This window comes from Furipterus horrens, unplaced genomic scaffold, assembly GCF_987537825.1.
Source record: "Furipterus horrens unplaced genomic scaffold, mFurHor1.1.pri manual_scaffold_11, whole genome shotgun sequence".
Lineage (NCBI taxonomy): Eukaryota > Metazoa > Chordata > Mammalia > Chiroptera > Furipteridae > Furipterus > Furipterus horrens.
Window position 1 is genome coordinate 50,886,096 of NW_028327181.1, and position 15,369 is coordinate 50,901,464.

Sequence of the window (15,369 nt, forward strand, 5' to 3'; positions counted from 1 at the left end):
GGGTTTAATTCAACTTCATTCCCGACCCCTTCTGCCCTTTCCATCCATTACTTACTAGCCAAGGTCAGCCCTCACTGTAATGTATTTGATTCTGTGCACCCCAACCCAGTGTAGCTACCATCAATTCAAAGCCCTGAGCTATCATTTAACCTTCAAAGAATGCCCATTATCTTCTTAACATCCCTTTTCCTTCTGAGAGCTACCTCATTCCTGGCCTCTCATTTGATTCTTCTTCACAGAGAAAAACTTCTTCCACTTAACCCAGCTGCTACAACCTCTCTGAGTTCTCAAAAAGCAACAGGGATAGAGTCTATGAAGCTCAAAGGCAGAGAATGTCCCACTCCCATCACCAGGAGTCAAGTCCAGAGGAACCTGCCTTTACTAATTGTGCTTCCTGGTATTCCAGCTTAGTTGCTCCCCTTTACCAAAGCTTGATTTAGATTGAATTAGCTTTTATGTTTTTGCTTTTGAACTTCACTATATTAGAGCCTGGTTTATCATCTGAGTTTTGGAATGACCAATGTCTCTTCTGTTTGAACAGTTTAGAAACTCAATACCTTTACTACATTACTGTGTATAATTCACAAAATGTTCACAATCCTTTTGGGAAAAGTCACAAAGCACTCAACTGCATTTCAGCATTACTCAGCAGATGCTATTACAGTTAACATTCCTTTAATAAACCACACCCATAAGCCAGTGAATACCAGTATTTTCCAGGAGGTACTGAAGGGAACACTCAATGGCCAGAAAGAATCCATCCAGCAGCATATTGTCAATGTAGTGAAGGTAAGTTTTCCAGTTTTCGGAGGCTGGGTCTGCTGAAAAAAGACCCAGGTTTTCCTAAAAAATAAAGAAGTAATGTAAATCCTGTTTAATAATAAGTGAGGTCTGATCATCATTAATGGAAGTGTAAATAACACATGGAGAGAAAACATTCTTGTGAAGAATTGCTAATAAATGCCTTCAAATCCATTCTACCTGATAGGAATCACCATTGATCAAAAGGAACACGAAGCTAACGCACAAAGGGAAGATGGTGTCTCATCCTGACTCTGGCTAGGATGGGCTCGGGCCACCTTCGCGGCAGGCGGGCTGCCGCGTGCAGGGCGGGCTTCATGAATGCCGACTGGCGTGCGGCGAGGAAAGCTGCCCCGAAGCAGAAGTCAGGGCGTGCAAAGCAAGGAGTCCTGGGAGCAGGAGGTGTTATGGTTCAAGGTTTACAAGAAATTCCAGGTTCAAACAAGTAAAGCGTTTCCTGGATAATTCTTAGAAATGAGCTTGATTGTTTTGCTGTTGGCATTTAATAGTAACTAAAAACCTTCATCATTGAGTGATTCAGAAAATATTTACACATAAACAAATACAAATGTTCCCCCTCTCCGCTCTCTCTGTCTCCTGCCACTATGGCAAGTGCTCTTCATCATTTTCATTATTAAGCCTTTTTACAACTTTTCAGTTATCTTATATCTTCAATGAAAGTTGCAACTACTCTGCAGAAGTAAATTTTCTAGCTGACTCACACCACTTTACAAACATTTTCATGAAGTAAATCTCCCTGAAATTAAAAAAAAAAACAACAACTCATGATCCTGTCTTTGAGTAAGAAAACTATAATTTCTAAAATGCATTACCTAGATTTTTCCCTCTTAAGTACATTTAAGATTTTCTTAATGACTTAAAGTTCATCAGCACACAAATCATGACACCATGACAATATAGTATTGCTCTCAGGTATTATTAAGATGTGTATGTTTGCTTCCATAGTTTAAAACTTTTAGTTTTAATGACTGCTTTGTATGGTTGTTCTGTCTCTTTCCCAATATGCTATCAACATAGCTATCTGTACTTACAATCTCTCTACCTAAAATCTACTACAAACTAAAGAGAAATCACTCAAGTTTCTGATCCTAGACAACACAGGCAAATGAGACTGGACTTGCCCTTCTGCTACAAACAGCTTTCGAACTAGATACAATACAAGAAGCAATTGTTTTGGGAAACTGGATAACAGACAGTAAAGGGATGTGATCTTTGAGAAAAGGGAAATACTCAAGGTGAGCTGTACAAAAACCTAGAGGCACTTTCCAACCCATCACATAGGAAAGTGGATCTCAATTACAGAATCCTTCCTGCTGGGCGGAAAACAAAAACAAAAGTGGGGTTTGGGGCTGCTGACACCGCTGAGCCCTCTTGAGTCACTGTGTAGTAAGCTGTACATAATAAGGGCAAGACTCTGCAGGGCCTGGCAGAGAACAGTTACTGGGGATTCTAAGCTAAATGGAGATTGTGTAGGTTATAAAGTGCTGGAAGATGTTTGTATTCTATCGGAAATAATGAGAAGACCTTGCAAGTAACCAGGAACTCAGTGGAGACCTCAGCGATTCTCTGCTTTAAGATTAGAGCTGCTCTGTTCTAGAATAAGGCCCCTTTAGACCCTCCCTAACAAAGCTTAAACTTGAGCTTCAACAGGATCAAGCTGACGCAACAGCAAGTTAACTTCTTGCCAAAAGAAAACCAGATTCTTTAAGGGAAATAGCACCCAGATTCTAAAGTGGTACCCAACATGACTAGAACATAATTAAAAAATTACTAGACATGCAAAGAAGCAGGAAAACGTGACATTTAACTAACAGAGAAAATCACTAAGAGAAAACTCTGAAAATAGCTGCCATACCAACCCTGGAATGTCTATTTCTTAGAATTATTTTATGTGAAAGAAAAATAAACTTCTGTTGCATTTTTTTAAAAGACAGAAAGATAATAGATGTTTGAATTATCAGAGAATAATGTCATCATTTGATTAAAAACTTCTCAAATTTGCTGAAAAATTCAAGAAGCTCACAATCTCTAAGCAAGATGAATATAAAGAAAATGTACCTAGGCACATCATAGTCAAATGCGAGAAAATACAAAAAATTTAAAAAGACTCTATTAAAAATTCCTGAGAGAAAAAATGCATTATATATAGAGGAACAATGATATAAATTATGGCTGGTTTCTGATCAAAAACATTGGAGGAGGAAACGTAATAAAATGACTTCTGAAAGAAAAACAAAATTGCCCACTCAGAATTCTATATCCAATGAAACTATACTTCAAAAACAAAAGTGGAATAAGAACATTTTCAGATAAACAAAAACTGAGAGAATCTGTCATTAGCAGACCTAAATCGCAAGATGCTAACTCAATTCCACAAAAAGGAAAAACTAGTGTGGAAATAGTAAGCTTGTGGGTAAGTGTAAAACACTGGAAATATTTTTTCCTGAAATTTTAAAGCAAAAATATTATAATACCCTATTGTGGGGTGTATTTCACACACACAAACATTCCTATATTTCATGGAAGAACCTTAAGTCAGTTGTGGTTAGTTTGGGAGACATACTGAAACGTAGGTAGCCTGCATAAATGTAATTAATGCAATAAGGTAAATCTGAAATTCCAACTGAGAAATTAAAATAGAATACTAAAAAATATACAATTGATAACAAGAAGGTGGGTAGGAAATGGCAGAGAAACAAAAATTAGATGAAGCAAATAGGAAACAAATAGCAAAATGGTAGAGCTAAATCCATCTATACCAACAATTACATTAAATGTAACAGTTTAAATACTCCAATTAATAGGCAGAGCTACTGGACTTAGAAGAATAAGTTTCTATAATATGAACTCAAATTTGAACACAAGGAAACACATAGTTTGAATGTAAAGAATATTCTAGGTCATGGAACAAGTCTTACTAAATTCCAACTGATTGAAATCTTCCAGAGTATTTTCTCTAAGCCACAGTTGAATTAGATTAAAGTTTCATTAAGATATTCAGAGATGACCCAAATATGTGGAAATTAAACAATACATTTCTTAATGATCATTAAGTTAAAGAAATCATGAGAAAAAATTAAGACAATGAAAGGAAAATGAGGCAGATCACATTTGCGGAATGCACGTAAAGCACTGCTCAGGGGGAAATTTACGTCATCAAATGCTTGTATTAGAAAGGAAGAAGACCTTAAAATAATACCCTAAGTGTTTACCCGTATAGGCTAGGGAGAAAAAAGATGAGTAAATTAACCCCAAATTAACTGGAAAGAAATAACAAAGAACAGAAATTAATGCAGTAGAAAACAAAATCAAGAAAAATAATAAAGTCAAAAGCACATTTCATTGTACTTCAAGCCCCAGATAACCCACACACAGCAGCTATAATTCATCACCGACTCTGCGTGAGCTCAGCCGGGCAGGACTGCCCCATGGCCACTTCAGCAGGGTGGGCGCTGGTGGTCACTTTTCCCACTGTTCGGTCTTTGGTGACGGGATGTGAGGCTGCCCTGACCACAGTGCAGGACAAAGCCTGACTGCACTAAGGGCTGCACTCTGCATTTGATTTCTTCTCTTTACCAACCTCTGCAGGCTCTATAGAGTGAGGCTATGAAGGCGACGCTGGAGCTCCACACTAGGCTGTGCGGGCAAACTGGGGGTAGTTAGTGCAGTAGATCATTTAGGATTCCGTCCCTGACTTCTCTTTCTGTGCCCTTGGGGTTTGGTGTGGGACTTAAGCCATGTGAAGACTAAGTGGTGTCACCATTAAGATAGTATCAATTTTGATACCCTCCTACCACAATGCTATCAGTGTAAACTGCTCTCTGTGACTGCAGAAGACACAGCATCTATTATTCTAATGTCCAAATCACTTCTGGCTCCCGAACACACTTCTTGATGTTTGATATCTGTGGTAGGTGTGTCTGAGAGCCTGATTATTACCTGAACAAGAGCATGAATCTTAAGGCCAGATTCTTTGATGCAAGCGTAATATTTTTCCATTCGAGCTTGCTGATCATCCATGAAAAGAAGGTTTTCCTTTTTTCCATCTTTCCTCTGAAATATTGGAGACACCCATGTTTTCATGATGTTTTGAATCTCTTCCACATTGTCCTTGGTTTTCTGAATTCTTTGTTCAAGATCATGAATACTGTTGGTCACTTGAATGACATAATCCCAAACGCCTGCTCCCCAAAAGAAATACAATTAATTGAAGTAGCTGACAGTGGCATTAGCTAAAGGTCTAGTTGCTGTGTAAGGTAGGGATTCAATACTCATGGGTTTTTATAAAAGACTTTTCTGCACAGGTTACTTCATTATAATCAGCCCTTTTCTTTTTAGTTCTATTAAAAAGCCAACTCTTACCAAAACCCTGATTATGGAGGAAAAGAAACAAATAGGTAATACTTACCTACCAAGCGTACTAAAGTTGGTACCCTTGCTGGGGCACACCAGTACAACTAGGTGACTTTACACAGATTAATGAATCTTATTGTTGAAGCATGTTCACTGTACTAAATGTTGAAAATGTCATTTCCTCTTGTAGATGGAATAAAGTTCTAACTTGTTCAATGTGTCATTCCAAGACTCCCATGAGTTGACTGTGACCTCTTTTACATACTTAAACTCTTTTGAGGACCCTAATGCAAATTAATTTCCCTTCCCTGTGGTTCACCACACTTTATTTTTAATTCTCTGAAGGCTTTTTATCATAGCTTGTCTTGTATAATTTATGTCGTACAAATGTCTGTTTTCCCCACTAAACCTGAGCTCTTTCTGAGTAGGGGTCATTCCCATATACCTCATATCTCATATTCTTCCCCTAGTTCCCCCAGATGAAAGTTTACTGAATTGAATCGGAGGATACAAGAGAAGTAAATGCATAGTTCCTGCATAAGATGTTTATAGCCCAGTTAAGAAAATCAAGTAACAATGATAATCTAGTAAAAACCTTCATTAATGGAGAGACCAGTATATATACCCCAGTGTGTGGGGCAAAGTTTTCTAAAAGACTAACCATACCCAAAGAGAAGGAAGAAGAAAAACAACAACACTCCTTGCCTTCTCTGCCTTGGATATGTGTCTGAGAGGATACATTTGTGTTTCAAACACAGCCCAGGGAATCATTTGAGTGTCTATCAACTTTTATTGGAATCTTGGCTCTCAACCTTTCCCCCAGACCCCAGGGGGTGCCCTGTTACCTTCTGTTTTCCAGTTCAGAGTCTCCTCTGCAGCTCTCAGGTGGAGATCAATATTTTGCAGCTCTTCCTCCACTAATGGAAATTCCACCTCTAGCAGTGTTTTCATCACCTTGTTGTACCAATTTGCCATCAACTCCAAATTAGCCACTAGCCGTCGATAGGATTCCCTGGAGGAGAACATGGCTGCTGCTGTCTCAGGGATGTGCTTCATCTGCCTGGGCTGAAGATAACTCATTTCTTTGAGCACAGAAGTCAGCTGTGGGGAAGAATTGACGCATGGGGCTGGAGTTCAGCAGCGGTGGATAGTGGCAGTATGAGTCAAAGACTGAAAAGCCCAGGGGACTTAACTTCTGCTCCTACCCAGTCCTTAAACAGAGTTTCAGAGAAGGGAGGCTGTTTATTAGGCAGAAGGAAGAGGACTCAGAAAGCAGCAGGGTTCATGAAATCTGTAAATCACAAAGAGCAAGAGGAGGAAAACCTGTGAAAGGGGACACGCGTGAGAGCAAGAGAGGGCTCTGCCTTGATGCGTTAGGGCCTGTGGCCGATGAGATGACAGATTCAGGCTGACTGAGCCAGTGCCCATCGAGGGGTGCAGGTATGAAGGTGTGGGCCACCCACATGCACGAGAAGCCCCCAAATTAGAGTTCCGGTATTCTCGGCAAATGAGGTCATACACTTAGTCATAGATGCTGATGGGACAAGAGGAGGTGCCCATCGTACACCTTTACTTGTTACATGTAATCATTTGAAGTAGCCCTGAAGTTCTGTAACCTGGGCTGGCATGTCTTGGTGTCTTCATATACGTCTTGGTGTCTTCATATACTGGGAGGTCAGGAGACAGAAGTCACCCAGGCCTCTCTGAACTTCTTTGGGGCGTTGAGTCTAGCAGCAGCTGCAGAAGTGAGAAGCCAAGCAGCTGTGGCCCATTGAAAACACAGAGGCCTGTGCAGGGTTTCTAAGAGTGCTGTTTATTTGTCGTGTTTATCCCTGAACTTACAAGGACTAATGTGTATAGGTATGTGTGACAGAACAGTTACCAGGATGCAGATTCTCCCTGTCCCCTTCCCACTCCCCACCCCCACCTCTATATCAAGATGCCTGGGCCCCCCCGCTCTGCTTCCAGTGGCTCTGACCATCTCTTCATTATCACCCAGCCAACTCTACTTAGGGTTAAGACAGATGCTACAAGATGGTGTGGGGAAATGACTTTAGTCTCCTGATTTATTTTGCTCAAGATAGATAGAGCAAATTTAAATTTAAGAAATGAAAACAAAAATTGAAAGAAAATATGGGGCTATTTATATAATACTGAGGTAGAGAAGGCCATTCTGAACACACAACCACAAAAGATAAAATTTATATGCATAAAATATCATACACATAATAAAATGGCATACTTCAACTGGTAAAAATATTTGCAGCAGATTTTTAAATGTCTGAAAAATATTTCTCAAACAGTCTAACAAATTCACAGGAAAAGAGGGCACTTCCACTCAAAAGTGGGTAAAGGACATGAACAAGCAATTTATAGAAGAAATGTGAACAGCCAGTGAACACATGAACAAAGTTAAAACAGTGTTGAGTTATTATATTTTTTGTAGTTCACAGCTGGGAGTGGCTGGAAGACATGAATATCTTGCTGGCAGGAGAATGACTGAATTCCTGCTTTCTGAAGACCAAATTGACAATATGCACAAAAAGCCTCAAAATGCGAGTACCCTTTAGCCCAGCAATCCTATTCCTAGGCATTTATTCCAAAGAAATAATCAAGGATAGATGCAACAATGACTGAAGATCTTTATTGTAGCATTATTTATACTGTATTTTATCCCACTGTAAGATGACAATGATGATAAGATTCACTATTACTGTATTTAAAAGTAAGGAAGGAAGAAAAAATGTAGTTTTTTAAAGCTACACACACACTCTATTTTCAAAGATAGAAAGTGCATCCTAAAATCCATGAAATACATATTGATAAAACCAGAAAGTAATTTAAATGTCCAACAATAAGGCATTTAAATAATTTAAATAGCCCTGGCTGGTGTGGCTCAGTGGATTGAGTGCCGACCTATGAACCAAAGGGTTGCCGGTTTGACTCCCAGTCAGGGCACACGCCTGGGTTGTGGGCCAGGTGTTCATTTGGGGGCACATGAAAGGCAACCACACATTGATGCTTCTCTCCCTCTCTTTCTCCCTCCCTCCTCCCCTCTCTAAAAATAAATAAATGAAATCTTAAATAACAATAATAATTTAAATAAATTTTATACATATATACGTATATTACTTTTCCCATATGTATCCTGGCCCCAAAGGGGCAAACCTCTGATTGCATCCCTCTAGAATGACATACAGCTACTGCTCTTAATACCACAGCTATTGCCACATTGCCAGGAGCGGAAGTCGAGGGGGGCTCGCAGCTCTTCTCTGAGTTGGGTTTGCAGTTGCCTCCCCTTGACTCACATTATAATTTAGGTATTTATCTCGTGTCCCCTTTCCTTCTCTCACCTTTTCTTCCACTTCCTTTCCCTCCTGTCACCTACAAACACCAAAAAGCACCTACTATGTGTTGCACATTAGGGCAAACAGAGCTCTTGCTTTGAAGTATATAGAGGAGGAGGGGTTTATCCTTAACACTTACTGTCTTATACTGAGGACATAATTACTATAATGATTACATATAGACTCCGGCCTAGCTGGTAATCCAGAAACTCATCTCTTTGGGCATTTAATATCCGATATTGCTGACAGGAAATGCTGGTAAAATTATTCAAATGAGTTCAATGACAGACTCATCCCTCACCAACGTGAGAAATGGATCCCCCAGCTTCCTTCGTTGACTTTTATTTCAGTCAGAATTGATGTTCTACTTAACCTTCAGTTTTCTCAAAAGACCGATATGCTATCAGCTCAGTTTTCAGCCCTCTCTACACCACATTCCTGGAGAACTTGTCCTCAAGACAAGCAGGTGGCTGCTTTCAGCTCAGGGCGGCCAATATGTTTTACTTTTATTTTTTAGCTGAAGGCTGCACTGCCTGACAGGGGCTGCCCTTTGGTCGCGTCTTCTCCAGCATTAAGCTTCCGGGACTGCTGCATCCACACTGGCCTCCCACCTTCTCATCACCTAGAGAAGGAGGGTTTCTCAACGGTGGAACTACTGACATTTTTAGACAAAAACCTCTCTGTGGTGGGTACCACCTATGTACTGTAGGAAGTTTAACAGTAACCCAGGTACTACGCACTTGGTGCTATTGGCACCCAGTCATGTTTGACAACCAAAAATGTCTCCAGGGGAAAAATTGGCCTTGGTTGAGAATCACTCATCTAGAGTCTTATTTCCAAAGCTACTCCTTTGAGATGCACCCTACGCTGTCCAATAAAGATAGAGTTTTGCGTGCTGGCATTCGAGCTCCCGACTAGCCTGTGGGTTCCGTGAGAGCAGGAGCCAGGCTTTACACTTGCTTGGGCTTCCAGTGCTCAGTTAGCAGCCTTCACGCGTAGCAGGCATTCCAGGCAGGCCCAGTCAGCTGCTTGGTACTAAATGGTCAGTAACGAGATGATTCTCTCTGTCCAGAGATGAGTAGCCATATCACTTTCAATGCCTTCTGAAATTTCAGAGAGTGCATATCTATAACATATTTAAACTTCCTGATGAGTTAATCTTAAGCGTAATTGTCATTCTTTGTATGTAAAGCCAGGTATATGATAAAGCTGTAATTATATGAAAAGTTTTTAAAAATATTTTGCCGTATTTTCTGTTATGCAAAATCAAAACAAATATATTGGCTAACGCTGGAGAAAATGTAAACCTTGGGCAACTTAAGCAAACACTACACCACAGGTTTTATCCCAAAAGGGAAATCTGGGGTGCAAATTCTTTTGAGTAGCCTTTTCATATTCAGATAAAAAGCCTTTTTGCCTTTGAAGGCAGCAAAGTTAAGCAAAACTCTTTAGGAACCTGATAAGAAATTACTGTTGCCAGACTTACCTGTGGGTTAAAATTGACAGTAATCTGCTTTGTCTCTGGGTCACGGGTCAGAAGCGGCCGGGAAAGATTGTACTGGGACTTCTCTGACACGGTCTGACACCAGTCCTCGTAAAGTCTTGTCTCATACCTGCGAGAACGGGAAACAATCACCATGTCATAAGCACCCTCCAGCGTCCCCACGCCTGGCCGTGATTAACTGAAGATACGGATAACATATATCTATATATAAAGATACACTTACCTATATAGAACATAATATATATATAGCCTATTTATATATTTACTTAAACTATCTATTTTATGAACTAAAGATACTACTAGTACAATACGTGAGTACATTCTTAAGTTAAAGTTATTGAGAGCCAGGCATGGAAACTCCTGCAAGTAACCCCGATGAAATCAGAGAGGAGTAGAAAGAGAGACTCCATGTGATCTTTTGGGTCAATAAGGGAAGTTGTGATTGGTCTCAGTAAACACTGAACTAAGCTATTGGGTAGGATTTGCTGCCACACTAATCTTCACGTTGCTTACAGACATCTGTCATCAGTCACCACACATTGACTGAGTACCTACCATGTGCTGGGCTTGGCGGATAAACCAGTTATGGTAAGTTCAGCTAATGGTGGGAGCACAGGTGAACAGAGAATGCAGCAAGCACAGTCCCAGAAAGAGGGACAGGGCATGGGGCATCTAGTGACTGGGTCAGGGGGTGAGGGTGAACGGGGAAGAGGGGCCGGAGTGACGCTTGACTGAGTCCCAGAGCATCAGCAGAGGCTGGACAATGAAGGAGGAATGAGAGCTCCTGGCAAAAACAGCAGCGTGGCCAAAGGGTGGAGGTGAGAAAGAGCCTACTGTGTGCCGGGACCACCTGAGGCTACGGGGACAAGGGTTGAGGCTGGAGAGGGAAGCAAAGACCAGGCAGGGCTCTTCCTGTTGCATTAAGAAGACAGGAGATGGCGGATGTAGTGACATCAGCAGTTTTGATAACAGTGTGGGCACAGACCCCGCACCCCCGAGCACTTACTGCAGCTTTAAAGCAGGAACAACTATGAACCCAGGTAAAATTTCCATTCTTATGCTTTATCTATGAAAAGATACAGGAAATATTCTAAACTTATTTTTTCTTTGTACCGCACAAACTGTTGCTTTCTGCTTAGTGAACAGCAGCGGCGATTTTCTGCGACACTGGTCTCGGAGAGCCTGAGGAGCGCCCCACTTCTGGCTCTGCCAGGTCCACGCTCCCACCAAAACTGCTGTGGAGAAGTGTTTGTTTCTATTCCTCAGACACCCTGTGTTGGCAGCCCAGAAGCACTGTGCTCACAGATAATGCGGTTATAACACAGAACACAGAGTAACATTTCCCAGTCACTGAGGAATCTGCTCCAACACAGAACTGCAAGAGGCCTTGTGGGGTTATGCAATTTGCAGAACAATACAATCCCAGAAGCTGCTTACCTTCCCAGCAATGAAAGCGTAGCTTCATATTTTTGAATCATTCGCTTTCCTTCGGCAGATTCCATGCAACTATCCACACAAAAGAGAAAAAAAGTGCTATCAAATTAGAAGAAGTCAAAAGAATGATCTGATTAAGAAACTGCAGTCTATAAGGAAGAGATTGAATAACTTCCTGGGCTGGTTTCCAAATGCTCCAGAAGGAGCCGGAATTCTTCTTCCTGAACATCCTCCAGGAGCCACTAGAGGGCACCGGCGCTTCCTGAAAAGCAGGCGGGCCACCTTCCCCACCCGGCTCCACCAACCCTTCACCCTAGCCCAGCTAGTCATGCATAAATTGAGTCCTTCAAAAACCTGAATAAAAGGGAAATTAAGGCATGGAAGAAAAAGTTTAGGTGACATAGTTTTCTGTATATAAGGAAAAAACTATATATAACATTATAGCAAAAACTACATAACATTATATATAAAACAACCTCTTATATATTTATATAACAATGTTTATACACACACATAGACAGTTTTATATATCTTTTTTGTCCCTTTTCTGAAATCCACCTAGGATATGTTGTGAGAAGCCTTGCTACTCACTGACATGTTTACATGAGGTTCCCTCCCACACAAGCTCCTAAATGTGTGCACACACATGCACATGCATGCACCACATGTGCACCTATACACACGTGTTCACATGCACAGACCCTCTTGGAGGGCTCCACAGGAATGGTGGGAACCACAGAGGAACATGAGCAGAGTCTGGCCCAGGGCCCGGCTGCCCACTCCTGTTCCCGCTTGACACTCTTTTGCAACACAAAATGGGAGTCCAGGTCCTGGGAAAATTGGCACAATATCTATAATTTTCATAAACCTTCATGCTGTGATGGTGGGTCTGTTTTTGTTTGCTCTGCTAGCAAAATGAGGCAGCTTATTGCAAAGATTCTTTAAAACCCATTTGCTCTTTAAACCAATACAGGGTTTCTTCACAAGATCCCCCTGAGCTTTCAACGGAAGCCCTCACGCCCGCAGAGAAAGCGCAAGACTTCAGTCGCTTAGTTCCCTACGTGGCGAATAAGCAGCTGCCTCTCGGAGGCAGCAAGGAGAAGTGGAAAGGGCTCCAGGGCAGGTGGCGGTGGGCTAGGGGGCTCACACCCAGCCCTCCCCTCACCAGTGGTGGGGTTTCCACAAACCTCATAACCCAGATCTGTTTCATATCTGCGAAAGAATGGGGCTGGGAGAGAGGAAGACAGTAGTGCTGGGGACACCGAAGGCAGCAGGGCAAACGGAAGATGACATGAGAGATGGGCTGACGCCACCACAGACTCCGGGGAGCGAGCAGAGCTGGTGAGGAGAGGACAGTGTGGACGTCACTCATTCACAGGCTCATCTCCAGGGTCAAAGACAACTCAAGGGCAAGTGACACACAGAGAGCGTTGCCTGTGGCCTCTGGCCATTGCCTAGAAGGTTTGCGAAGTCACAGGAATAAGTGCAGTGAAACTCCCTGCAACTTCATTTTATGGTGAAGCGTCCAAAACATCTCTAATAACCAATAAATATATATTACAGGGCACAGTGCCATCTTGAATTCATTTTTAGAACCAATGGAAATCTCCATGGGAACTGCAGAGGACAGGTGGGTTGCCATTGAGATCCCCTCTCAGGATCCCTTCATCTCCCTCTGCAGGAGTGCTGGCTGCTCTGGAAGCAGGGCTGCCCCCCTGAGGAAAGGGCCTCAGTGCAGGACAGCCACCCCACCCAGGGTCACACATCGCCCTCAGCCCATATCCACCAACTAGCTCTTGTGGACGTACGAAGTCCGGGTAACCCTGCAAGGCCAGACTTCCCCAGCTGAGGCCTCCTAGTAACTCTGCTGCTGCCCAGTTCTCCCTCTGCCCGTCCCCTCCCCCCGCCCCCCCATAGGTGCTGTTCCTGAGACCATCCCTATACATTCATGCACATGCACCTGAGTCTGCTCCCGGGGAACGGGACCTATGACAGCTACCGCAGACCACTGCCCTAGAAGTGGCCTTTCCATCCCCTCCCCATTCATATATCTTCTCCCCCTGCCTTAGGGGACACATCTGAGAAGGTGAGGGCTCAGCTGCACTCTAGGCCAAATCTCCCGTGGCTGAGGAATCCCTGGGCTGGGAGCTCTGAGACGCAGACTTCCAGGCCTTTCCTTGGCTCTCTCTAGGACTTGAGCCACGTCACCTCCCTTCATCTGCCTTAATTTTTTTCATCTGCAAAATAAAGAGTTTGCTCAGACTGGGGCACAGGCTGCACAGGCATCACCCACTAGCAGACCTGACCCACAGGCATGTGTGTTTGATCTGTGAGGAGTTTGGGGAAAAATGGAATATTTGTTAATTCCGAGTTGGGTGTTTCACATAAAAACCTAGATTTCCAACTTCTCCCCAACAGTCGATTTCTAACGCTTTCTGCTTGGCAACATGGATGCTGGGACGGAGGCGCCCTTTAGACTCCATTCTGGTGTTTTGCACCATCTTTCTTGCCTCTGAAAATGCTGAGTCTTTTTAAATGTTTTCCCCGTTTTATTGAGATGCAGTTGACATACAGCACTGTGTAAGTTTCAAGTGTACAGCGCAATGACTTACACAGACTGTGAAATGAGGATTGCTGTTGGGTTAGGTAACATCTGTCATCTCACATAAACACACACAAAAAAGAAAAAAATATTTTCAGTCTTGTGACGGGAACTTTTAGGACCTACTCACTGAACAACTTTCAAACATCCCATACAACCCTCTGAACCACAGCCCTCACGACGCGTGTTGCGCCCCCAGGACCTGTGCATCGTACAGCTAGAAGTTCGTACCTTTTGAAACCGTCATCCATTTCCCTACCCTCCACTCTTGCCTCTGATAACCAGGTGACCACAGGTATGATCTTTTTCCTGAGTCATTTTGTCAGAGCCCACATATAAGTGAGATTACCCAGTATTTGTCTTTCTCTGAGTTATTGCACTTAGCATAGTGCCCTCCAGGTCCATCGACGTTGCAAATGGCAGGATGTCCTTCTTCTTTATGGCTGAATAATATTTTACACACACACACCACACTTTGTTTATCCACTCCTTCACCAATAAACAACTTAGATTGTTTTCATGTCTAGGCTGTTGTAAAAAATGCTGTGATAAACATGGGGGTGTAGACATCTCTTCAACATTATAATTTTATTTCCTTTAGATAAATACCCAGAAGTGGAATTGCTAAGATCACATGGCAGCTTTATTTTTAACTTTCTGAAAAACCCCACACTGTTTTCCTCAGTGGCTGGACCAATTTGTAATCCCACCAACAGCGCACCAGACAGGACCTTTCCTCCACATCCTCGTCAGCATGTGTTATCTCTTGTCTTTTTGATGACAGCCATCCTGGCAGGTGAGAGGTGATCTCTCAGTTGGTTTTGATTTGATTTTCCCTGAGGATTAGTGACGTTGAGCACCTTTTCATGTCTGAAAGCATTCAGTCTTACCACCTGGGCCAGAGGGTCTCTAAGACCCTTTATAGCTGGAAAAAGACCAATGCCAAAGCCCAGACTTCTCTTCCTTTGTTTCTGCTGTGTTTGCCAAAGACAAGTGCTTTCAACAAGCTCAGAAAGAGGGGTCAGTGAAGGACGGCCCTTCCCCAGGCAGCGGCCTGAACCTGGTATCATGAGCAGCTCTTCTCTCTCACTTCCAGCAGCCAAGATGCCTCTAACTAGCTCAGCTTCCAGCACCAGCTGGGAGGTAGGTCAGCGGCTTCCAAACCTGGTCACCTTCAGAATCACCGGGGACGAGGCTGGAAGAGGAGGCACACCCACAGGCACCACCCTGCCCCAAGATTCAGACTCGGTGGGTAAGGGTAGGTGAGGGGCGAGGCCAGGAACCTGAATTTTGACAAGCAGCCAGGG

General features: G+C 42.8%; 1 protein-coding gene across 1 annotated transcript in view; it reads right to left on the reverse strand.

The window, feature by feature from the left end:
- Positions 1–15,369, reverse strand: part of DNAH9 (dynein axonemal heavy chain 9) — a 303,753-nt gene that overhangs the window by 249,716 nt on the left and 38,668 nt on the right. The window contains exons 11-15 of the mRNA XM_090290843.1: positions 11,464–11,532; positions 10,009–10,135; positions 6,021–6,276; positions 4,762–5,003; positions 708–843 (exon numbers count right to left, since the gene is read on the reverse strand). Coding sequence (XP_090146969.1) covers positions 708–843; positions 4,762–5,003; positions 6,021–6,276; positions 10,009–10,135; positions 11,464–11,532 — 830 coding nt within the window. The remainder of the gene's footprint in view (positions 1–707; positions 844–4,761; positions 5,004–6,020; positions 6,277–10,008; positions 10,136–11,463; positions 11,533–15,369) is intronic.